General features: G+C 40.6%; 1 protein-coding gene across 4 annotated transcripts in view; it reads left to right on the top strand.

Annotated features, from left to right (window-relative positions):
* Positions 1 to 25595, top strand: part of MDGA1 (MAM domain containing glycosylphosphatidylinositol anchor 1) — a 272622-nt gene that overhangs the window by 163841 nt on the left and 83186 nt on the right. For 3 of the 4 annotated variants that reach the window (XM_075204446.1, XM_075204445.1, XM_075204448.1), the window contains exons 5-7: positions 2287 to 2419; positions 8355 to 8447; positions 23922 to 24191. In XM_075204446.1, the coding sequence (XP_075060547.1) occupies positions 2287 to 2419; positions 8355 to 8447; positions 23922 to 24191 (496 nt within the window). The remainder of the gene's footprint in view (positions 1 to 2286; positions 2420 to 8354; positions 8448 to 23921; positions 24192 to 25595) is intronic. The other variant, XM_075204447.1, reaches the window with a different exon arrangement.

The following is a 25595-nucleotide window of genomic DNA, read 5'->3' as shown; positions in this document are numbered from 1 at the left end:
GGACACTTTCAGGATTGCGGTCCATAATTGGATCGTCTGCTATCGCTTCACGGCCAATTGCAACGTTTCATTTCTTTTTGCTTCCCTAATAAGGCGCTACCCTGATATGCTGATCCACGCTTATATCCGTATGTAAAAACAGGTGCAATGAGAAAAGAAAAAAAGAAGAATTTTTATTTATACTTCTGTCAATTTGGATGTTCTCTCATCGCCCTTTGTGTCTTATGTTAGGCCAAGGTTCCTGGGATAAGAGTATATATACCAATGTTTGTGTAAGGTTTCTTTAAGGACTTTCATTGGGCAGAACTAGAATTTACCTGTGTTGAAAATGGGAACAATCACTGTTATAGCACCGAAGATACTTATATGGTAACAAATACCAGGGGGTAATGTATTATGTAGCGGATTCTGCAAGTCGCAACTTTGAGGAAGAGATTTAAAACAAAAATGGCTTTCAAGACAAGTTTTAAATTGTGATATAGTGGGTATAACGGAGACTTGGCTGAATGGATGACTGGGTGGTGTATATGGAAGGATGTAGCATATTAGGAAGGATAGTAAAGGGGGAGGGGTTAAAAGAAGGGATGAGGAGGAGCATTGCGATATAGTGGGTATAACGGAGACTTGGTGGGATCATGACTTGGTGACTGGGGAAGTGTGATCTTAAATAAAACCATAGAAATAAAATGGGAAAACTATTATTGCAATCCATATGGCAGCAAAATATCTAGGAATGAAAAGTATCTGATGTGGTTCTATAAGGAGGTATTAAAGTTGAAAAAATAAAGCATTTTCAATTTTAAAAGGACTGAAAATGGATTATGGACATACCAGGAACATAGCAATATATGTAAAAAGTAAATCAGGATAGAAAAGACTGAAGCTGGAAACAATTGTTAAAGATAGCAAGTCTAATCCCAAAGCACATAAACTGCAAAAAAAAAGTAACACTAAGGCTGGGTACACACTATGCAAAATTTATCCCAATGTGATATTGTTAACAATTTTACCAACAATTAAAAATAAAAAGTCCAGATCAGCAGCTGATTCCTGTGTGCACACTATACGCGTTTTACACTATTTACCCTCAGATCTGTGCTCTTCATCTGTCATAACCATCGGCTGAATAGATGGTGACTCTGCACCCTCCATAGACATCTATGGACACTGCCGGTCCTAAGTGCAGACACACTGCAGAATCGGAACGAAAACATTCCATCGTTGAACGACATTTTTTAGTCTGGTTTAAAAATCAATGAAATGATACGATGAGCTTTAGTATGATAATCGTTCATCGCTGCAATGTACACACTGATGTGAAATCAGGCCGAACGGTCGTTTATCGTGTGATTGGCCCGATAATTGGCTGAAAACCTTGTAGTGTGTACCCAGCCTAGTACTATCAGGCCACTAAATGATAGTAGGAAAACTAATTGTAGATGATAAAGAGATAAAGGTAAGATAATTATAAATTGGCTCTTTAAAATATTTTTTTTCCTGAAGGAAGTAAAAAGTCAGGAAATATGCATTGCAGTAATAGCCCATGCACACTATTAAATTGTCTAATATAGAGAAGGTGCAATTTTCACCTAAACAAGAATAAGTTAGATAAAGCAACTGTCCCAGTTTGCATCCACCCATGTGTGCTAAAGGAGCTAAGTTCAGTAATTGATAGAACACTATTTCTTATACTTATAGACTCCTCTGCAGAATATATCACTATGTAACTGTTAGGGGGTAGATATAACAGAGCACTGTTCTGCAGATCTCTAGTGAGGTCAATAATGTAATAATCTGCAGAAAACATTGCTATGTATCTGTCAGGGGGTAGATGGAACAGAACAATGTTCTGCAGATCTCTAGAGAGATAAGTAATTTAGTAATGTGTAGAATATATCAGCAAGTATTGTTTTGGGGTAAATGGAACATAGCAATATTCTGCAGGTCTTTAGAGAGGTCAGTAATATACTGCAAATAATTAGTTCAAAGGCAAAGAAGACTCGGTAAAAAATATCTATTAAAGCCTTGATAGTAGAGGTTTATAGATTTATATTTTCTGGTATGAAAAATATGTCCTACTATAAATACACAGAATAAAAGAAGCATAAATTGGGCTGGTCGGGTAAGTGTGGCACCAAGAGGACATTATCTTATCACTAAAAAATATGGTCACACAAAATAGCTTTAGCAGGCTGCTTATAGTTGAATAACAAAGGAGTTATATATAGCGGAGACGCTACTGTGTGGGTCCACTTCTCACAAAATTCGTGTTCTCCCTTTGCTCAGGGCGAAACCAAAGTATTGAAATTGAAGAATTTGCGGCCTCAAGACTATGCCAATTACACGTGCCAGGTGTCTGTACGGAATGTATGTGGGATTCCAGATAAATCCATCACTTTCGGCCTCACTAACAGGACAGGTAAGGGCCTGTGACTTACATTATTAGATCTTAAATGGCTGGGTGAGAAGAGATCAGTAGTTCTATTCATGAATGGGATCTGACTTGAGAATTTCACCTTAATTTAAAGTCTCTTAGGGCCTGATTCATTAAGGATCTTAACGTAAAAAAAACTTCTTATTTCAGTCTCCTGGACCAAACCATGTTACAATGCAAGGGGTGCAAATTAGTTTTCTGTTTTTCACATAAGTTAAATACTGACTGTTTTTTCATATAGCACACAAATATCAACTTTAAATTTCAGGGTACAAGTAACCTATCAAGTATTTGTGTGCTACATGAAAAAACAGTCAGTATTTAACTTATGTGCAAAACAAAATACTAATTTGCACCCCTTGCATTGTAACATGGTTTGGTCCAGGAGACTGAAATAAGAAGTTTTTTTAAGTTAAGATCCTTAATGAATCAGGCCCTTAAATCTTATCTCTTAATTTTTTGTGTCCATGACATAATAAATTATCTGGGTAAAAAACTTTGTAAGTTTGGACCATATCTTCTAACATTTCTGATTGGAAATTTGGAGCAAAATAGCCAAATAAAATCAGGACTGTTGGCTGGCATGGCCAGGACCTAAGACGCTGGATTTGTATCAGTTCTCAATTGTTATAGCCTCTCCAAATGTTAATATTCCACTTCAATAAGTAGACAGAGTACGTCACTCTTTTTCATAGTATAATAATATTATGTTCCTGTGTTTCCGTAACTAACTTAGGAAAGGTTAGTTGTTTCTTAATGTAAGTGGAAAAAGCAGAGTCAAACCAAAAAGTAAGCAGGTATGAGGCAGATTGAATTTTAAAGCACTGTAACTATAATTGATGATTGTTACCTTCAGTATAGAAATGTATAGATCACTGTGATTTTAAAATAAATTAAAGCGAAATGCGTGGGTTCCCTCTTTATATAGTCATACACCATCCTCATCCACATTCATCATATAATATAACCCTACTTTAGGCTTATTACACATTCCACACATGGAGCAAATGACCCATTACCATCCATCCATCTATGGTAAATTAGTTGTTACTGGTCTTTTTATCAGTGAGCGGAGACTTTCTGTCTAGTGACTTTGTAAAAAATAATAATTTCAGAATTCAGTTTACTGACCAATCTACGCCATAAGTTGTGAACAAGTCAGGGCTTTATCAGTGATCCCCAGAACTGATTGTTCCTGTAATCTGTTGATTGATTTTCAGAGGGGTCTGTGATACACCCCCCAGCTCTGAGTTTGGGCTTCAGCCACTGGTATCTTAGATAAGTTCAGCTTATCTTGATTTAACGCAGTCCAGTAAGTAGTTCCAGAGGTAACCAGGACGAGAGATCTAACTTACTTAGCATATCTGTAAATCCTACCAATAACATTCTTATTATCAGATCCCGCCAAATATATGGTGATGGGTATTTGTCTGTAGAATTGGTTTCAGTTCCACAATGGAGTTATGTTGCGGGATGTCTGTAGGAAAGTCTGAAACTCTTACCTAGAGATACATAGAACTCCAGGAACTTACTTACAGATAAGAGTAAATACATACATTACCTGCTAGGATGTGATAGGTTCCCTCTATATTGTTAAAAACTATGAGAAAGGAGAAAATCAGAATTACTATAGAATCTTAATTGAGCTAAAATGTGAATAGAATGGCTTACAATTCAGCATGAAGTTCCAGCTTAGTTCAATAAACATGGAGTGTGATGAGCGGTAGCTGAAAGTATTAGTGAAACGCGTTTCACACCATGTCCTTGCTCTGTGTCTTGTGGGAGCTTTCATTCTTAAATCTATTTATAGCCCGATACTGCTCATTGATTGGTTTAAGATTGCAGGGCTCAATCTGTTCTGGCACTTATAAATTTAAATTAATGTCTGTTTTATAATCACTTTTTAATACTTTATTTAAAAACTACTTTTACTAAATGGCAGCAGATAAATCCCGGATCTACCTCATTAAGTTTATCAATAGACTTTGTTCAAACTAATCATACCTATTATGTACAATATCTAACTGCTGAATACAACATGAATTTGCACTGCGAAAAATAAACCATATAAACTGTATATTTAATTAATTACATCTACATGTGCATGCATATCCATGTGCTTGCAAATTCATATACAAAATATTGTTTATTAGATTCATTTTGTTATTTACGTCGATTTTTTTGCTTTATTTTATATTTATTTATACTTAAAAATTGGTCTTCTTTTTTTACAATATTTGTAATCAGTTAAACATGTGCATGTAATAATAATATAGGAATATTTTATGCAGTATTATTGTTGTGGTATTCAATACATAAATATTGTCCACAACAGGTATTATTATTTGTCTTAATAACATTATCATTCATATACTTAATGAGACAGGCTTTAAGTAAAAGCAATAATTAAATAAAATAATAAAAAGTGATTATCAATCACACAATTGAACACATATACATTTTTAATTATATTAGTTTTATTTGTTATTAGTTTACATTTCTAAGTACCAGAAGCAGTATGTGATGTTAAACCAATCAATAAGCCCTATGACTAAATGCTGTCATTGAGACACTGATGAAGAGCATGGTGTGAAACGCGTTAGTCGGACATTGTGTGATACAAGGTGAAATGCAGGTTCTATCTCATACAGTAATGCTGCTGGGAGTGATTAATCGAACGCAGAGATTAATGTGACACTAGTAATTATAGTGCTGGCACTCCTCCTAATATCTGCTCAATGCCTGGTGTCTCGGTCTCTCTGAGATGCAGCACCGAAAGGTTGCTGCTGGCAATACTGGGCACATGGGGCATACTTAGGTAGGGTAGCTCAGATTCTGCTTCCGCACCCTATGCTTTAGTTACGTTACCCATACCATCATTTGCAATTTATTGTTAGTTACTTTTCTGGTGCAGCATCATTTACCCAGCAACACCCAGATTCAAAATGATGACATTTGATGACTTCCATATTTTGAGTACCCAGATGGTTCTATTGTGGAGTTTTCCTCTAAGTCTTACTTGTCAACGTACACACAAAAATGTGTCTACTCTCTTGCGTTTTTATCTCTGCTTTTGAGTTTCACATATCTTCAGATATGTGCAGCCAATTTAAATAGAGCCTACAGATACACTTGTGGTAAAGATATGCCAGTCATCATTATCAACTTATGTCTGGTGTATAGATACGTCCAGTGCAAGGATGCAGCAGTCATAATCATCAAGGTATTAAAAGGGCCATGCTGTTTGCCTCCTCCCTGGGGTCGAGCTGTTGGTCTCCTCCCTGTGGCCAAGCTGTTTGTCTCTTCCCTGGGGTCGAGCTGTTTTCCTGCTCCATGGGGTCGAGCTGTTTTCCTGCTCCCTGGGGTCGAGCTGTTTTCCTGCTCCCTGGGGTCGAGCTGTTTTCCTGCTCCCTGGGGTCGAGCTGTTTTCCTGCTCCCTGGGGTCGAGCTGTTTTCCTGCTCCCTGGGGTCGAGCTGTTTTCCTGCTCCCTGGGGTCGAGCTGTTTTCCTGCTCCCTGGGGCCAAGCTGTTCTCCTACTCTCGGGCTAAGCTGTTTGCCTCCTCCCCTGGGTCGAGATGTTTGCCTCCTACAAGGGGTCAAGCTGTTTGTCTCTTCCCTGGGGCCAAGCTGTTTTCCTGCTCCCTGGGGTCGAGCTGTTTTCCTGCTCCCTGGGGTCGAGCTGTTTTCCTGCTCCCTGGGGTCGAGCTGTTTTCCTGCTCCCTGGGGTCGAGCTGTTTTCCTGCTCCCTGGGGTCGAGCTGTTTTCCTGCTCCCTGGGGTCGAGCTGTTTTCCTGCTCCCTGGGGTCGAGCTGTTTTCCTACTCCCTAGGGCCAAGCTGTTCACCTACTCTCGGGCTAAGCTGTTTGCCTCCTCCCATGGCCCGAGATGTCTGCTTCTCCTCTGGGCTGAACTGTTTGCCTGCTCCCTGAGGTCAAGCATTTTGCCTGCTGTTGGGGACCAAGCTGTTTGGACCTGGGAAGAAGTTGATAATGATGACTGCTGTATATTTTGTTGTTAAAATAAATCAATCATTAAAAACAACGTACATGTCCTCCTCCCAAAGGCCAGAAACCATGCACTGTAAAGAGCTGGATCCCAGCTCAACTAGGCAGTGGGTAGTGGGGTAAAGGTTAATAAATCTGGACCCCAATGTGCCCAGTATAATGGGAACAGTCAACAGTGAGGTCACTAAGATCACTCCCCATTATACTACTATATAATACACTAGTAAATAAAACACCCACACACATTTTATTTAAATAAAAGACTATACAGAACCCCTCTTGTACCATTTCATTAAAATATATATATATATTGTTTCGTAACACCGGCCAATTAGAATCTTCTTTTTGGTAATCCAGTGAGAAAAAAATAAAGACCCCTAAATACGTGACAACAATTGCTCACTAGGAGCAACAGACACTGAATAACTGTATCCTCAATTGACCAGATGGATCAATACTGGTTTCGACCAATCAGTAATTTGCCACATGAGCCGCTTGTGATGATTTTAAATGAAATGGTAAAATAGGGGTTTTGGGGTGCACTTTATTTAAATAAAATGCATTTTAAACAATGTATATGTTTTGCATACTAATCTATTATATATTAATATAATTGAGAACGGGATTAGTAGCCTACGGACTCTAATTTAAGCCCCCCATCCCCCATAAAGACTATGCTGACTCTCATTATGACAGGGGGCCCCGATGCTGCAGGAATCCCTGTTGCAGTGTGACCCCCCCCCCCCCCCCCCAGCCTGTCTAGCCTGTTGCTGTTTTTATAAAAAAAAACTGACATAACTAATAAATATCCCTCTATAGAGAGAAAACATACTGACACACAACAAAATAATATGGAATTGTGCTGCCTCGTACCTATTCTTTGTTTAGAGTAACTTTTTGGAGAATATCTTAAGTTTCTATTACTCTTCTGTTCTATTTCGTCATTCCAGATAAAAAAAGAAATGAGAACAGACCTTTATTTTTCATTATGTCATAATTAGTCTGTTAAATGTCTACCAGCAATCCCACAGTCCTTGGATTACATCCATGAAGCCCACGCAGTCATGTGATGAGTACGAGGACTGAGAAACTTTGATTAATCACACACGTTAATGGTGCAGGCAGTGGGATACATTTATCTCCCTCAGTGTTGCGCTAATTAAATATATAAACAATCTCAGCTATTATTTTTTTTAAAGCATAATGGAGTATTGCCTTCTTTTTGAAACACACATAAGAAAACACATCCCAGAGCCTATTGCCAATTGGATGGGACAAAAAGCTGAAGTAGGAAAGCTGTAAGAGCACAGGCATTTGTCTCAAAGCTTGCAGCAGTATCACTAATCAATACCGTACACATTTCCAATACATAGGATACTGCAAGTCAATCACTAAAGACATATTACACTGTAAGATTATAAGTATTGACCCCTTTCTAGTGTATGAGCTCTAGAGACCTGCACAGATCAATTTACAGTAAGAGAATAGGACATCGTGCTGGACAGGTTTCACTTATGTTGCAAATTATTTAAGGAATGTTATTTCAGCAACCTATAGCAGTCATTAATAGATATTAATGTTTAGCAGTGTGGGTTACCAGCTTAATATAATAAACATAGAATAGAGTCATAAAATGATGTAAGACTACAGGTGTATAATGTAAACTATTAAGCAACTTAGACATTATAAAATGACCCGACATTCAGTCAAACCCATTTTAATTGTGTTACAGGTTTGTCTGCTCTTATAACACCAGGAAACCTTTATTTTATCCTTGATAAACTTCATGTGATTTTGCAATAACGCTGACTTAGCTCTTACCATATCTGTTAATATCTTGGTGCTCCGTTTGCACAGTTATTATATGGTGCACTCAGTGAGTAGTTGGAAACTTATCCGTCCTCTCTCCGTTCAGGAGCAGCTTGGCGGGGTCGTGCAGGAGATGACAGACAGGTGTATAGAAGCAAGAAATCCGTCCCGTCTCCCCTATGGCTCAAAGCAGAGGCCGGTCAGTGTCCTCTGTTTTATTTCTCCATAAGAAGGGGCTTTGATGATGTGTGTTGTGTGCTGTGTGTGTACTGTGTGCGTGTCACACAAGGCTGTAGAAAGTGTCGCTACACAGACCTCTTGCTGCTTCTAGAATTTCTTGTGAAAAACCCAACTGACAAAAGAGGAAGAGAGAGCAAGTGTTTCGCTGTGGTGCACAAAAACTAAATTATATTTGGCATAGTGTGCAATAATTTAACATCACAACTTTATTGTTCTTTATTAAGTGCGTGTAAACGAATCTAAAATGAACTGGGAATGGTCTCTATTTTTATATTGAATATGTAACTCAATACATTATATTATGTCCTCAAGGTAAACGTCAAAATGGATCAATTGTAGCAATGGTTAGGTTCTTAGTGCTCCCTGATTTGAAGAGTTATTAATCACACTCTACAACCACAGAGCTGTTAGATAGTTACAAGTAATCAATTGGCGTTTAATAAATTAGTTCAAAATTGTGTTGGATCAGCTATAGATTACACATTATATAGCAATGATAAGAGAGCTATGAATTGCGCTCATCTGTTATCAGATTATATAGCAATCCTAGATTTCTTATACTATTACACAGATTAAGTAGCACTACTATTACACAGATTAAGTAGCACACATAGGAAAGCCATACATTGTGCTTACCTATTGTTAGATTGTATAGTGATTATTACAATATTACACACAGTAATCTCTAACAAAAACACTTGCTCTCTCTTCCACTCTTTTGAATTTACATTATTTGGTAGCACTTCTCGTCGGATTATACAATATATTCAAAATAAACTGATATGTCATTATCAAAGTACAAGTGTTTAAGATTCAGGAGATGACGTAAACTGTCCTATCTACAGATATAGATTTAGTACAGTAGTAATTTTTGCTTGAAAAATCTCATTGGCAAGAAGTAAATTTAACACATACAAAAATGGCGTTTGCAGTCCGACAAAAAGCTAGTAGTACATATTTTTTTTCCTCTTCGTTAACTTAATTAATTTTATGGGGAGGAGGGTAGTTGAAAATATTGTTATTATCGATAATAATTGCCAAAGATTGCTGTGTTATATTTAAGAATTATTTTGTAATACTGTCTCACGCTTACCTTTTTTATAGCCAGTAATGTATATCTACATATAACTAATGGTTTGGGATTCATGTAAAGTATAGGCTAAGTTATTATGTTCTATGCTAGTGGTCTATATTATTTCCCTGTTTTAATTTCCATTATTCTACTTGCTAAATTAAATCAGTGGCTTTTGCTGAGCTGAGCACTGTTTGATAACTTAATGTGTTTTTTCATTTACATTATTCAGAGGGGAGATATAATATTATTATATGGGGTTATCTTAAATGAAATTAATATCCACCGAGTGAATTAATATCAATATATAATAATTCTGTAAATGAGCCCAAGTTAAAATGTAATTTTTGTTTGTTTGTTTTTTTTAAGGATGGAATCCACATCCGTGTTAAAGTATATATATATATATATAAATAGGACCAAACTTACATAGTTTTTGTGTTTACATTAATGCCAGTGGTAGTTAGGAACTCTTCATCTATGGAATCAGCAGAGCGTTGGTGACTTTTGCGCACTATCCGCCTTAGCAGTCATTGACCCCGCTCTGTGATTTTACGTGGTCTTCCGCTTCATGGCTGAGTTGCCATTGTTCCTAAATGCTTCCATTTTCTAATAATATCACTTACAGTTGACCGTGGAATATCCAGCAGGGATGAAATTTCACGAATCGTCTTATAGTAAAGGTGACATCCTATCACAGTACCACGCTTGTCACTGAGCTCTTCAGAACGACCCATTTTGTATCACAAATGTTTCCAAATGGAGACTGCATGGCTGGTGCTGGATGTTATACACCTCTGACAACAGGTCTGGTGGAAACACCTCAATTCAATAATTAACAGGTGTGGCCAAATACTTTTGTCCATACAATATATTTGTGCTGAGATTCATATAATTTTTGAATTAGTAAATCTTCATTCTCCATTTTGCTGTTGGATATCTTTCAATGGATATATAAAAAATACAGTCTCATTACTTTATTATTATTTGTATTTTTAATGGTCTGGCTTACACAACTATAAAGAAGGATCGTAGAGTCCCCCCAAGCTAGCCTGTCCCTGGGTAGATTTCTGTTTTGACCCCCTTCTCTGGGATCCATTTCTTTACCTTAGCAGTGTGCGCTGCCGTTTATCACAGTGATATCCGGCGGTACCTTACGGCCAATTGAATCTTCCCCAAAAGGGTTGTTTGCTGAAAGCAGCATGTGATTGGCCCTGAGGCTGCTGTAAGTGAACACCCCCAATTGACTAATTTGAATCTTACCCCGAGCCTCCACTAATCCAGGACCTACAGGGCTCAGAAGATGGTGGTTCCTGCTTCTCTTCAAGCAGTGATGGAAGTGAAATGATCCCTTGTCTGCTCACTACCTGTGGGGGGATGTTAGCTTAGGGAAGGAGCCCATGTTTGGTGGAGTTCTTCTGTAAGGATTGTATTGCGTCCACTGGTTAATTATTTCATGATAAGTAGAGTTTTCTATATAATCTGATTGGATTTTTGCTCATAGTTATTTATGATAATCTTTTATCTATTTATAATTTTACTTTGCTATATATATATATATATATATATATATATATATATATATATATATTATTATATGCTGATTAATATACCATTAATTGTACATGATAAGGATATTAGAAGTCATTCAGGAGTGTAACCAGTAAAAGGGCACAGAAATCTGAGATCAATTGTAATATGGATAATTTCTATGGACATCACTCCATGTAATACACGTTTTCTCTGTATTAAGGGTCATTAAAATTCTACTTTAGTTGCTTTGAGTGGTTGACATTTTACACAAAAAGTGTCAATGTTTTATTGTTGGAGCTGCAGCTGTTTTTACTGTCTCTCTACCACATTCTCAATAGTTTGTCACGTGTCACTGTGCTGCAGATATACTTTGTATTACCCCTAATGAACTTATAGCGTTGTCTGGAGTGTAGTCAGACTGAACCTGGCTACATAAATGAATGGAGTAAGAGATATTATACCGTGAGAATAGAGACGATTAAAACGGCCGCGTATCGGTTCTATAAACCGATTTGTCGGATCTGTCCAAAAATTTGTTGGAATTTCTAAAAATTTTAATTGATTAAAAATATTTAGCTAAATTCGAGAATGTCAAACAAGTTGGACCTTGTTGAAGCCAGTTCTCATGCGGTGAGCCGGCTTACACATGATGCTTTTGGGAAGTTCCTCAGTGCAAATGATTTGCACAATCGATGTTGGCTCCAAATTAAAATGCACATTCCAACAAAAAGTAAAAAAAAAGTCCCTTCAAGTTCAAAACCAACAATCACTTTTGATCACCGTTACCTAAGAGACTGGAAGTCAGTAACTAAGACATCTTTCACCTGCTTGAGTGCAAATTGGATGTTTTTTTTCTTAAAATACTGCTCAGTCAGACATCATTCATGTGTCAGCACAGAAAACTGAGGGAACATCGGGACATTTCTATATTTTAGTGTCTTATCAGATTAGTATTTGAAAGTTCCTTGCAGACCACGGTAATCTTAGGAGGAGATGACCAAGAAATCTTCAGGAAATCCTTCATAATCTTTACATGGGATTAATCACAATTGTGTTCATTGCTGGGGTACAGCCCCAGGGTTATGCACACTTATGCAACCAGGGAATTGTAATCCCCACACGCACTCACACACACGCACTCACACACACACACACACACACACACACACACACACTTCTTTTTTTTAAAAATTGTGTATTTATATTTCACTTGAATGTTGTTGGTTGCAAGGTCACATTAAGGGGTCTATTTACCAAGCATTTTTCCTGTGGTAAACCCCCGAAAACAACAGTTTTCGGGGGTTTACAGTGAAATCACTATGTACCATTGAAGCATCGCAGCAGATATCTCAGATATCTGCTGCTTTGCATTTCCTATGGGTTTTCTGAGCACTCCCCATAACAGTGTATGGGAAGTGCTCAGAACCGCTATGTATGAAAGTTCAACTAGAGAAACTTTTCTATTTTTCTACATGTTAATGTACTCCATCTGAAGCTGGAGCCATCTGAAGCTGGAGCCATCTGAAGCTGGTGCCATCTGAAGCTGGAGCCATCTGAAGCTGGAGCCATCTGAAGCTGGAGCCATCTGAAGCTGGTGCCATCTGAAGCTGGAGCCATCTGAAGCTGGTGCCATCTGAAGCTGGCGCCATCTGAAGCTGGAGCCATCTGAAGCTGGAGCCATCTGAAGCTTGTGCCATCTGAAGCTGGCGCCATCTGAAGCTGGAGCCATCTGAAGCTGGTGCCATCTGAAGCTGGCGCCATCTGAAGCTGGAGCCATCTGAAGCTGGAGCCATCTGAAGCTGGAGCCATCTGAAGCTGGAGCCATCTGAAGCTGGAGCCATCTGAAGCTGGAGCCATCTGAAGCTGGAGCCATCTGAAGCTGGCGTACATTAACATATCTGAAAACTTTCGCGCTGTCCAGCTCTGTTCTGAAGAGCAGAGCTGGATAGCGCATGTGTGGAGGGATCATGTGATCCCTCCCTGTCAATCATCCTGCAGTTTGCCGGCCAGGATGTTACTGCGCATGCACCAACTATTCGGTCGGCGCATGCGCACTAACAAAAAAAGAAGAAAAAAAAAAAAGAGAAGATCACCGCAGCCTTAAAAAATGAGAAAAGACTGCGATGATCAGGTGAGTCACTTCTCAGGGACAGCAGGTTATCGGCCCCCTCAGGGACAGCAGGTTATCGGCACTGCTGTCCCTGAGAATTTTTTTAATACATAGCCGTTACTTTTCAATCCTTATCAAGGAGATAAGGATTGAAAAGTATCAAGTAAAAAAAACGAAGGGTCATAAATAGACCTCTCTAGGTGAAAAATGCTTTGACGTGATTTATCTTGCTTTCAATTTTCATAACGGTGTATAGACTAGTTGCTCATATCTAATGCAACTGGAGGTGACAATGTGCAAAACGAGAATAAAGGAAGAAACTTTTCATAGTGCATCTATGGATTAAAATAATAATACCAGAATAAAACAAGCTGATGCACACTCCTAAATCCATCAGCATTTCCAAGAACGCAGCCACCACCCAAAGAATCTGGGGGACAAATAGACGTCCCTCTCTCTCTTTTTTAGGGAGCAGACTGGTGATATTGTTTGAAAGGTTCAGCAAAACCTCTTGTTAGACAATTCCTAAAAGCACCCAAAACCTCTGGTGAGACGTGACTGATAATACCTTCATGCACTTCAGTACAACAGAATATTTCTAGGGCTCCTAATCAACAGGAGAAAATCAGTTTTTATGCTTTATGTTTTTGGACTCTGTAGGTGACCCCTGAGTCTTACACAGTCTCCGTCTACACATTGAGCCAGTAAAACTCTCTTAACGTTTCTATAGAAAAATCTTCTTTTTTTTTCCGGACAGCAGCTGAAATCTGTGAGTTTGGAACACCGGTGATATAACCATTGCTATTGATTCCCTCTTTATTATTCCCTCCCTAGAGAGGAGTTGGAGGAAGACAAGTGAATTGAGCATATTGCTGAAGTCGATCAGTGTGTCTCAATCAATCTGCAAATCCCCCCCCCCCCCACCCTCTCTGCTCGGGATGAGACTCTCAGAGATCTGTAAAGTCAGAGAGTATAATGAAGTATCTTATTAACCAGTCCACATTAAACTGTCAGTTGCACTTAGGGGCTGTGCTGTGCGTCTACCTGACAGAGACCTATTACTCAGTCTGCCTGGTTATTGGCAGAAACAAAGTAGCGGATCAATTTCTGCAGGAGAACTGCGGCACGGTGCTCGGGCCAGGTGAGGGCTGCAGGGAATTCATGGATAATATGTATCCAGGCAACATGTTACATTATACTGCTCAGCTCACTATTTCCAGATACAACGATATTATTTATTGAAGGCGAGTTGTCACTTTTTCTTATAGAATCCACATCCTGGGGTAATCCAACAGATGCAGAGATACATTGTATGCGGGTCAGGTGTGTTACAGAGAAGGGGATCTGGTATAGGGATCAGTAATCTCAGTGGCTGCTACATTTAAATGAAATCGAGCTCTGTCCTGGGCTGCAGAGACTATGCAGGTTCTCCCTGTTCTGCTTCTCAACTTCTAAGTTTATTATCTGGGATGAATTAATTCATTGATTGATGTTTAAAGCACCTTTCTCAGCGATGTACTAATTCCGCCCCGGTAACTACTATAGTAAATAATAATTTCGGGACCAGAACACCTTGTACATGACGGACGGGATCGTGCAGAGCCGTAACTAGGGCTGTGCGATAGGAGCGTCCACCCAGTGCGCAGCGCTGAAAGGGGGCACAGTTTATGAATATTTTAGGTTCATTTGGTTAAAATTAAGGGCTAGTGGGGCCGCAGTTTTCTCTTGCTCCAGGCGCTAAACTCTTAAGTTATGTTTCTGGGATCATGTTGGAGGATTTTCGCGAATAGGGACATAGAAAGTAGTCAGGACGGGTCCCACGGATCCTCCTTTACAAAACCACTGTATACCAGGAATGAATCAAATCATTATTAATCATATTTATTGTTATTCAATGCTTGTTTATATAATAGCCTAACCTTCACAGTTTACCAAATATAATATATAACCCTGGTAAATCTAATATAGACAGTTAGATAGACAGATAGATAAATATACAGATAGATAGATAGATAGATAGATAGATAGATAGATAGATAGATATGAGTTAGATAGATATGAGATAGATAGACAGATGGAAAGATAGATATGAGATAGATAAATAGATAGATAGATAGATATGAGATAGATAGATAGATAGATAGATATGAGATAGATATGAGATAGATAGATATGAGATAGATAGATATGAAATAGATAGATAGATAGATAAATATACAGTATATACAGATAGATAGATAGATAGATAGATAGATAGATATGAGAGATAGATAGATATTAGATAGACAGATAGATAGATAGATATGCAGTATATGTTGATAGAGCTATATATATATATATATATATATATAGAGAGAGAGAGAGAGAGAGAGAGAGAGAGAGAGAGAGGGAGATATCTATATCTCTAAAATATCAAACACAAAGGGGGCGCTTCCATGGTGTATTATCAAATGTAAAAAATTTATTCATAAAACATAAAATCATGCTCGTACCAGAACAACAGGTATTCATCATCAGGTTACAATTCAGATTACTCTTCTGACTAAACCATCCCATTCAGAACAGAGCAGCTGTCCCACTGGAGATCAAGCTTCTACTCTCTCTACGCGTTTCGTCTCAGGTGACTTCATCAGGAGGGGTTCATCTATAACATACTAGACAGCTTTTTATAGGGCCATGTAATACTGGTATCCAATAGGTTATATTAACCCTTTGTAATAATATAGTTAATTACATCTTATAAGCACAGATCCTTATGCAAGATTTATAAAAGAGATATTACATGAGATATTATAAGTGGCCCTGGAAAAAATTCTGAAAGTGGCCTCACATTGACGAAACAAAAACAATGGTAGGCGGAGCAAACACAAAGTAGGCGGGGTTAGCACACCTTTAGCTATAGCTACAATGGTCCCAGTGCCTGAGATTTCAAACACAAAACAGGTATTGTGGTGGTACAAGTACCGCAGCGAAACTTGTTAGCTTTCTACAACTCTTTCCTCCAGAGTTAACGCCGGTGATAACCTCATTATCACTATTGTAACCATTTGAAGTGAGAAATAGCCATATTGCTTTATTAAAGGGCTTTCGCCCCTTAATAAATCGTCCTTTAGTGCATGCCAAATCTTCATGGTGGAATCCCTGACGAGCAGCGTAGCACTAACGAGCATGGTGAATAATCCCACGGGGGATTAACGTTTACTATTCAGGCACTCAGCAAAAATTATTAAGATCAGGTTCTACCTACCAAATAGTCTAACTCCACTCTATAAAAAAGATAATTTGGAACTAGAAAGGGTTCAGAGAAGGGCCACAAAATTGATAAAGGGTATGGAGTCATTAAGTTATGAGGAAAGGTTAGCCAGTTTAGGCATGTTTACTTTAGAAAAGAGGCGTCTAAGGGGAGATATGATTACTATGTACAAATACATTAAGGGTCAATACAGTGAACTTTCTTGGGAACTTTTTACCCCAAGGATCATACACAGGACACGCGATCACCCCCTAAGGTTAGAGGAGAGGGAATTTCACTACCAGCAAAGGAAGGGGTTCTTTACAGTAAGGGCAGTCAAGATATGGAATTCATTGCCAGGGAAGGTTGTGATGGAAGATTCAATAGATATGTTTAAGAAAGGGTTAGACAAATTTTTAGCTGAAAAGTGTATCCAGGGATACAGCCGTTAATTAAAAGGAAGGATAGTAGTGGATATAGGGTAAAAATAAGACTGCAATATTGAGTCTGGCGGGATTTTCACAATTGAAACAGATGGGCGGTTGCTTACTCTGGATCAATTTCAAATATAAGTGCAGGATCTCAGGAGATCCAAAATAGGTTGAACTTGATGGAGTGGTGTCTTTTTTCAACCTCATCAACTATGTTACCATGTTACTATGTTACCATGTTACTATGTTACTATATTACTATGTTACTATGTTAACTCCAGCAGAAGAGTGCCACTGGCAGCGGAGGGGTTAATGGCTGGGATCGGTAGATGCATGCTCTCTGTCCCCCCTCTAGCCTGTGAACAGCAGGGCTGGGACAGTAGGGCTACCGTGTCTGTGACTTCAAATTTTATTACCGAAATCCAGTCTAATGACACTCTAGAGCCTCAGCTAATGCAGGAGAGAGTATTCGGGCTCCATCCAGCATGGCCCAATCTGGAAACTGGATGCAGACACTTTAAACAGCAATCAGATCAGTGTTAGGGGACAGCCCTGGACTCTGATATGTTTTGCATATAAACACAATTTATTGTTGAGCTCACAGCCGGGATATAATGTTCTGTTCCAGGATGAGCCGCTGCAGGACAAAGATAGATGACTCTCAGCCTGTTCTTGTCTTATGTTTTGCAAACAGTGAATTAAAACAAAGTTCTCTTTTTTAATTGAAGCTTATAGGAAACACCAGCGACATCCGCACTTTCTGGATGACTGGAAGTAAATATAATGATCTCCGCAGATGTCTGAGCGCTGGTCTGATAGTCACAGTCTGTGTTCGTTGATACATCGCTTCTTGTTCTTCTTTTCCCACGCTTGAGTTACATTAAAATGGGGGTCTCCCACATTACCAAGAAGAAGTTACTAAGGGGCACATTTATCAATATTCACATAAAGTGAAAACTATTTTTCAATCCTTATCGCAATGATAAGGATTGAACTATTTCTCACATTTGTGTACAGCCCAGCACAGAAACAGCAGTTCCGATAAACTGCTGTTTCTGTGATAAAAAAAAATCATACTTACCCCACCTCTACTGAACGCAATGTCCATGGATCTCCTCCTCGTCCTCTTCATTTTTCCCTACACTGCAATGCCCCTAAGTTTGAGACTAAGGGGCATATTTAAGAAATAGTGATAGTGCACTATTGTGCACTTACCGTGACATCCAGGTCCCTCCATGTGTCCCGCATATTTAAGAAGGGGGCATCGCAGCATATATCGTGGAAATCTGTTGCTCTGCACTCCTTTTCGTTTTTGGGAGCAGTCACCATTCTAAAGTATGGTGACTGCTCCTGGCCGCAATCTAACAAGTTCCGAAAAAAAGTTTTTTCGGTAACTTGTCTTGATAATGTACACCAGCTGAAGCTGGCGTACATTATCATAGTAGAAGGATTTCAGTGCTGTCAGCTCTGCTCCGAAGAGCAGATCTGGACAGCGCATGTGTGGTGGGATCACATGATCCCTCCCTGTCACTCACCGCTCTCGCTCTCTGCAACTATAGTTGCAGAGACAGCGGAGCTATCCTGTGTGCATGTGCAGTTCTTAGAACTGCATATGCGCAATTGCAGTGTAAAGAAAAATGAAGAGGACGAGGAGGATATCCGTGGACATCAGAGATATCTCTTGCATTAGGCTAAGTTTCACATTAAACTGCAATCTCCATCATTTTCAATGGAGACTGTAGTCTGGGGCAATTTAACAAGCTCCAGAGGTCTAGTTTTTTGTGGGCTTGAGCCTGTTGGAGAACGAACATCTGAAGATGACATTAGCCATTCTGCCTTACGCATTGCAGTAGAGAGATGGTCGGATCACTCACCGCAGCCTTCCCGCTCTCCCCTTCAGTTCCTCTGGTCGCACATGGCAAATACAGACTCCCGGAGCTGAGTGGTGAGTAAAGTCATCACTGGGAGAGCGTCCTATCGGATGCGCCGTCCCAGAATGGTTTTGTAATTAATGCCCGCAAAATATCATCCCTTATCATTAATGAATAGGTTCCTAAGAACACAGCGAAACTGAGAAAACCAAAGGCCGACCATCGGGGCTGAAGAAAGGAATCTCAGGCCTCGGTGTGACGGCTCCTTGAGGGCTACCTCTAAACGAGGGGGGTAACCCAGTAATTGAAAGCTGTTCTTACTCTGCACAGCCCCTTTCCCCAGCTCACAATAGGGCTCAGAAAAGGCTGTAGAATGGGTCAGCGGGGCCGTTGGATGGGTCTATACACTGACTATTATTGCTACCGCCGAGCCCGGTACTTTGGACCCCCGCCCCACCTCGGGGCCCCGTCTGGCAAGCAAGGAGCAGAGACTACATATGGTCCTGGCAGTTTTTGAGTCCAAGACTCTTAGTGTTCCCTAGAGCAGTGCCCCATATACATTAAACCATCAGTGCCAGCGTGTGAGGGTATTACTGTCACCCACAATCTCCGCTCAATTCTATGTGCCGCACTATATTGCCCTGACTGTTACCATTGCACTGTTTATTGCCCATTGTCTTCCCAATGCCCTTTACCACATTACACTTCTCATTTCCACATCGCGCTGTCTACTGTCACCATCCGTTGCTAAGACCTAGCGCCATAACCCCTGCTCCTGATCAGGGAGGAGCTGGTGGGAGTCAGGAGGGTCCTATAGCGTCTTACTGCTGCTCTGGGTGGTCTTCAGCAGGAGGAGGGGGAATAATGAGCAGCTCCTTCCCTCCAGTTCAGTTTGGAGCTTCATTTCCACTGTGTACATCACACACAGGAAGCTCAATACTCCGGTTCCTCGGTAGGTGCAGATAATCCTGCCCTGGCATGTGGTAGGATACAGTAAGGACAGGCTGACTACAGGCAGTGTAAGAAAGAACCTTTTAGAATAAGTTCTCACAGAACAAATAACTAACACTCTAGAGAAACGAGTCTGATCTCAATAGAGGCTTCACAGCTCTGCGATTTCACCATTTAACAAGGAAAGTTTGCAAGTATTGATTTTCTCTGCTCCTTTAATGAGCGCAGACAATCAGCGATATTGTTGGCATTGTTAGAATTCAATTTCCAAGGCCAATTACAGGTACATTTATATACATCACACACAGACATACTGCCTTCTGCACATAACCGGCCTCTTCTCCACATCATAATATAATGCATGATGTCAAATTGTTTACAAAGACACAATTTCAATAAGAACAGAGGAAGCTCACAGGATAAGAACAGATACTGAGAATTACACCCAGCGCTCAGTACAAGGTCAGTAGTACCAGTGTCGGACTGGGGCATGAAGGGCCCACCGTGGGACTGCAACACTAGGGGCCCACCAGAGGGGGTGTGGTCAATCATCATAGAGGCGGGACCAGACACTAGAGGGGGAGTGGTCAACCCACGAAGGACAGCTAGCACCTTAGTGTAGTATATAAAAAATGCAGTGTGTGTATAAAGAATACACAGTGTTGACCTGCCCCTTAGTTTGGGCAGAACAGTCACCAAAAATCAGGATTGTCCCACTAGATCAGGGTTGGCTAACCTGTGACACTCCAGGTGTTGTGAAACTACATGCCCCAGCATGCTTTGCCAAAATATGGCAGCTTATTGCTAGAAGGGTATGCTGGGACTTGTAGTTTCACAACATCTGGAGTACCACAGGTTAGCCAAGCCTGCACTAGACTCAGAACATTTGACAGACTGTCCTACCTGTTGTTGTCACTTTTACCACCTGTGGCTGCTGGTTTCTTTAGTTGCGGTTTGTCTGGATCCTGGAATGTTGAGGGCCCTATTTGTAAAAAATAAAGGGGACATTTAGAAACGCCAACCATCCCTGCCATTAAATCAACAGCACCCACATTTAATAATTAGGCCTCTCTCCAGCCTCAACATTAAAGTAATAGTGCTCACATGTGATAAATAAACCTATTACCCTCCCTCCAAACAGCTTCAGCAATAAATTAATAGCATTTAAGTTTAAAACATCCATTTCCCACGACCATTCACAGCATTAAATAATTAATATTCACATTTAATAGATAGCCCTCCTCCCCACACTCTGCCACACAGTAATGCCCCAATGTTATGCCACACAGTAGTGCCCCAATGTTATGCCACACAGTAGTGCCCCAATATTATTCCACACAGTAATGCCCCAATATTATGCCACACAGTAGTGCCCCAATGGTATGCCACACAGTAGTACCCCAATATTATGCCACACAGTAATGCCCCATCATTATGCCACACAGTAGTGCCCCAATATTATGCCACACAGTAATGCCCAAATATTATGCCACACAGTAGTGCCCCAATATTATGCCACACAGTAGTGCCCCAATATTATGCCACACAGTAGTGCCCCAATATTATGCCACACAGTAGTGCCCCAATGGTATTCCACGCAAGTGTCCCCAATTCACACACACACACACATTATATATGGGACTTCTCTGCCGTTTTGTGTTTTAAAAAAAACAAAAACCAGGCTGTCTGGCAATGAGTCTCTTACCTGTGAGATACTCCGGCATGCTGCTCCTCTGGGCGGCCGCGACAGGCAAACAACTCCTCCTCCCCTGCTGAAGTGTAAAACACACTACCGCGCAGGTGCAGAGAGTCCAGACACAGCTCTCTGCACCTGCGCGGTAGTGTGTTTGTTACACTGCCGCCGCAGACGTCCGGGACCATCAATTAGGTGCTCCCTGCAAGCTCCGCCCCAACGTCGGAGGGGGCGGGGCTTAATCACGCCCGGGCCTACCGGTGTATAGCCCGGCTGGCCGGCAGGCCAGTCCAAGGCTGAGTAGTACTGTGTAACTGCCCATGTATGCAGAATAAGAACAGATACTGAGAATTACACCCAGCGCTCAGTACAAGGTCAGTAGTACTGTGTAACCGCCCATGCATGCAGAATAAGGCCAAATACTAAGCATGTGTTCTTTGTATGATCTGCGCTGGTTTCATGGTACACTCTACAGTAATGTACCCAGGTGTTTTATAGTGTTATAATTATCCTGGAGACAGATGGTTCGGGCGACGTTCCGGACAGTGCTCTCACATCACAGGACTATGTGCTGTGTGGTGATGACCAGGATAGAAAAGCAGTTGAAATTGTAAAGTTAATAAACAAGAACATAACTCAACAAACATAAAACCAAGAACTTCCTCATGTGGCTCCATAACTGGTGAGAGAGTGAATGGCTGTAACCAGGTATTTATAGCGCAGGGATAAGAGAGATCTAGCACCTGAGAGAGTGCATAATGGAAGTTAATTATGCTCAAGAGTATAATTGACTAAGGGGGTCGGAGAGAGTGTAAGAGGTGAACTGAAAGCACATTAATACCACTGGCAGCTTCCTCACAGGTCTTAACATTACTGTCCAGTATAAAATATATCTCTTATTACCCTAACTCTTTATCAGTTCCTCAACTGTTCCTAATTGTTTACTTATCACAGGTATCTCCACTACTGTCCAGTATAGAATATATCTCTCATTACCCCTCTGTTTATCAGTCACCCCATCCATCCCTCATTGTTTACTTATTACAGGTTTCTCCACTACTGTCTGGTATACAATATATAGATTATTGCCCCTCTGTTTATCAGTCACCCCATCCACCCCTCATTGTTTACTTATCACAGGTGTCTCCACTACTGTTCTGTATAGAATATATCTCCTATTACCCTTCTGTTTACCAGTCATCCCTTCCGTCCCTCATTGTTTACTTATCACAGATATCTCCACTACTGTCTGGTATAGAATATTTAGCTTATTACCCTTCTGTTTATCAGTCACCCCATCCATCCCTCATTGATAACTTATTACATGTATCTCCACTACTGACGGGTATAGAATATATCTCTTATTACCCCTCTGTTTATCAGTCACCCCATCCGTCCCTCAATGTTTACTTATCACAGGTATCTCCAATACTGTCCAGTATAGAATATATCTCTTATTATCCCTCTGTTTATCAGTCACCCCATCCGTCCCTCATTGTTTACTTATCACCAATATCTCCACTACTGTCCGGTATAGAATATATCTCTTATTACCCCTCTATTTATCAGTCACCCCATCCATCCCTCATTGTTTACTTATCACCGGTATCTCCACTAGTGTCTGGTATAGAATATATCTCTTATTACCCCTCTGTTTATCAGTCACCCCATCCATCCCTCATTGTTTACTTATCACCAATATCTCCACTACTGTCCGGTATAGAATATATCTCTTATTACCCCTCTATTTATCAGTCACCCCATCCATCCCTCATTGTTTACTTATCACCGGTATCTCCACTAGTGTCTGGTATAGAATATATCTCTTATTACCCCTCTGTTTATCAGTCACCCCATCCGTCCCTCATTGTTTACTTATCACCAATATCTCCACTACTGTCCGGTATAGAATATATCTCTTATTACCCCTCTATTTATCAGTCACCCCATCCATCCCTCATTGTTTACTTATCACCGGTATCTCCACTACTGTCTGGTATAGAATATATCTCTTATTACCCCTCTGTTTATCAGTCACCCCATCCATCCCTCATTGTTTACTTATCGCAGGTATCTCCACTAGTGTCTGGTATAGAATATAGACTATTAGTTACTGTAGCATATAAATAAATAGATAATTGTGCATTTCCTTTTTACAATACCAGACTGCGTTTACATATTATTGTGATATTTCAAGTATGTTCATCTCTAATGAAAAAAATGCTCTTATATTGTAATTGAAACAGCTGGTTGTTGGTAAAATCGGATCTGTCACATGTGGGGGTGGCCATTGTGTGGGCTGAGCCAATATTCCCGACAATGTAGCCTATCAATTATTTAGGATTTAGTAGTATTACCACTGAGACATGAGACAGGAAAGTTTATGACACCCTATTCATTCAAACTCTTCTGGTCTACATACAAGTTTACTAGATAGCTGTATATAATTGTGTATTTTATAGGCCTCTTCCATCTTCCATCCTGCTCTCAGTCTGAAGAGTCCTCCATTCTAATGGTTCCTCGTCTATTGTCTCCTCTAGCTCCTCCGGCACTAAAGATGTCTGTCAACGAGACGTTGGTGGTCAACCCAGGAGAAAACATCACCATGCAGTGCTCTCTTACGGGGGGCGACCCCACTCCGAAAGCTGTCTGGTCTCACTCCCCAAATCCATTGCCTCCCAACAGCGAGAGCAAAGGGGGAAACCTGACTATATGGAACATTCGGACTGAAGACTCCGGCTACTACAACTGTACAGCCATCAACAACGTGGGGAACCCAGCCAAGAAGACGGTGAACCTCCTAGTGAGATGTATGTCCTGTATCAGGCCAGTAAACCTTAGTGTACAACATATTTTATATTGGGAAAAATAAAATCAATCACACACAAAACATCAACCAATAGTTGAGATCATAATAGTTCCAGTTATGATTTATCTCATCGATACTCTGTGTTATAGATTTCTAATCTATCATGGTCATACCGAGCTCTACAAATTTTCTAATATGCTGGTAACCTTGAAATAGATTTCTGTGTAATTGTGTTATATTGTGGCTGCGGTATCAGTGATGTCGCTCAGCCTTTTGGTTAAGGAGGAAAAGTCAGGGGCCCTGCCATAATGGATGGACTCCCTTAGTCCTCTGGCCAAAAGCTGGTAGTTGGAAAGCCCAATACGCGGTGCCCCCAGAGTAGTGACCCAGGGGTGCCAGCGGTTTTCCTCACTTCAGAGTATGGCACTGGGCATGAGTCTTACTTTTTAGCTACACATCGCTTTTGCTCTGACCTTCTACCTTATAACATTTTTAGAATTCAGTCAGACGGCTGGTCACTATTTATTTAATTAATTTTCTGACCTTCTCACTGACACTCTGTTTTATCTTTTTGTCTCGGGACGTGGTAGAGTGCAGCAGCCCTCATGGTTCCAATCCCTAACTATCTAGGGGAGGTGGTGTTGTCCTAATGACACCTATGTCGCTGAAACCTCTGATGCCCCCCCTACTGGGGTATTGAGGGGGAGGGGGGCTGGGAAGAAGATTTAGTGCCCTGGGAGAAACTCTGGCAGAACCCTGGGAAAAGGGACCCCCCTCCCTTAAGGGACGTTTTGGTTCCGGGGATTGAGATTGACGGCCCTTCCTCTTTTGAGAAGAGTCTGAAGACTGTACCCCTGTGCACTTTTTTGGGGCCACGGACCAGCCTTTCAATAATAACATTAAAAAAACTCAGTGATGCTACTGCTTCCTTGCGAGTTAGTTAGGCTATAGGCTAAAAAATTATTCTGCACTCAAAATAGTTCCTTCCACTATGAGTAAGGAATGATATACATCATACTTGTCGACTTTCTCCCATTGCTTTCCGGGAGCTTCAGTGGGGGAGGTGGGCGTGCGGGGGGGGGGGGGGGGGGGGGGCACCACAATCACGTCATTTTGGCCCCCCGTGACGCAATGACGCAAATGCGTCATTTTACAGTGGGGGCGGGGCCAAATGCCGCAGTATTTTGGCCCTATTTCTGTAAATGCAGGATTTTGCCATACTCCTCCGGGAGTCCGGGAGACTCACCCAAAATGCGGGAGTCTCCCGGACATTCCGGTAGAGTTGGCAAGTATGGTGTACATTGTAAGACAATAGCTTTTGAGCAAAACATAGCTCAGACCTGGGAATAACCACATTGTATGCCCAAAGAAAAAAAAAAGATTGTGAAAGAAATTTAAATTGGAG

The sequence above is a fragment of the Mixophyes fleayi genome, chromosome 3, assembly GCF_038048845.1.
Source record: "Mixophyes fleayi isolate aMixFle1 chromosome 3, aMixFle1.hap1, whole genome shotgun sequence".
Classification (NCBI taxonomy): Eukaryota; Metazoa; Chordata; class Amphibia; order Anura; family Limnodynastidae; genus Mixophyes; species Mixophyes fleayi.
This window is presented reverse-complemented; position numbering and strand designations above follow the sequence as displayed.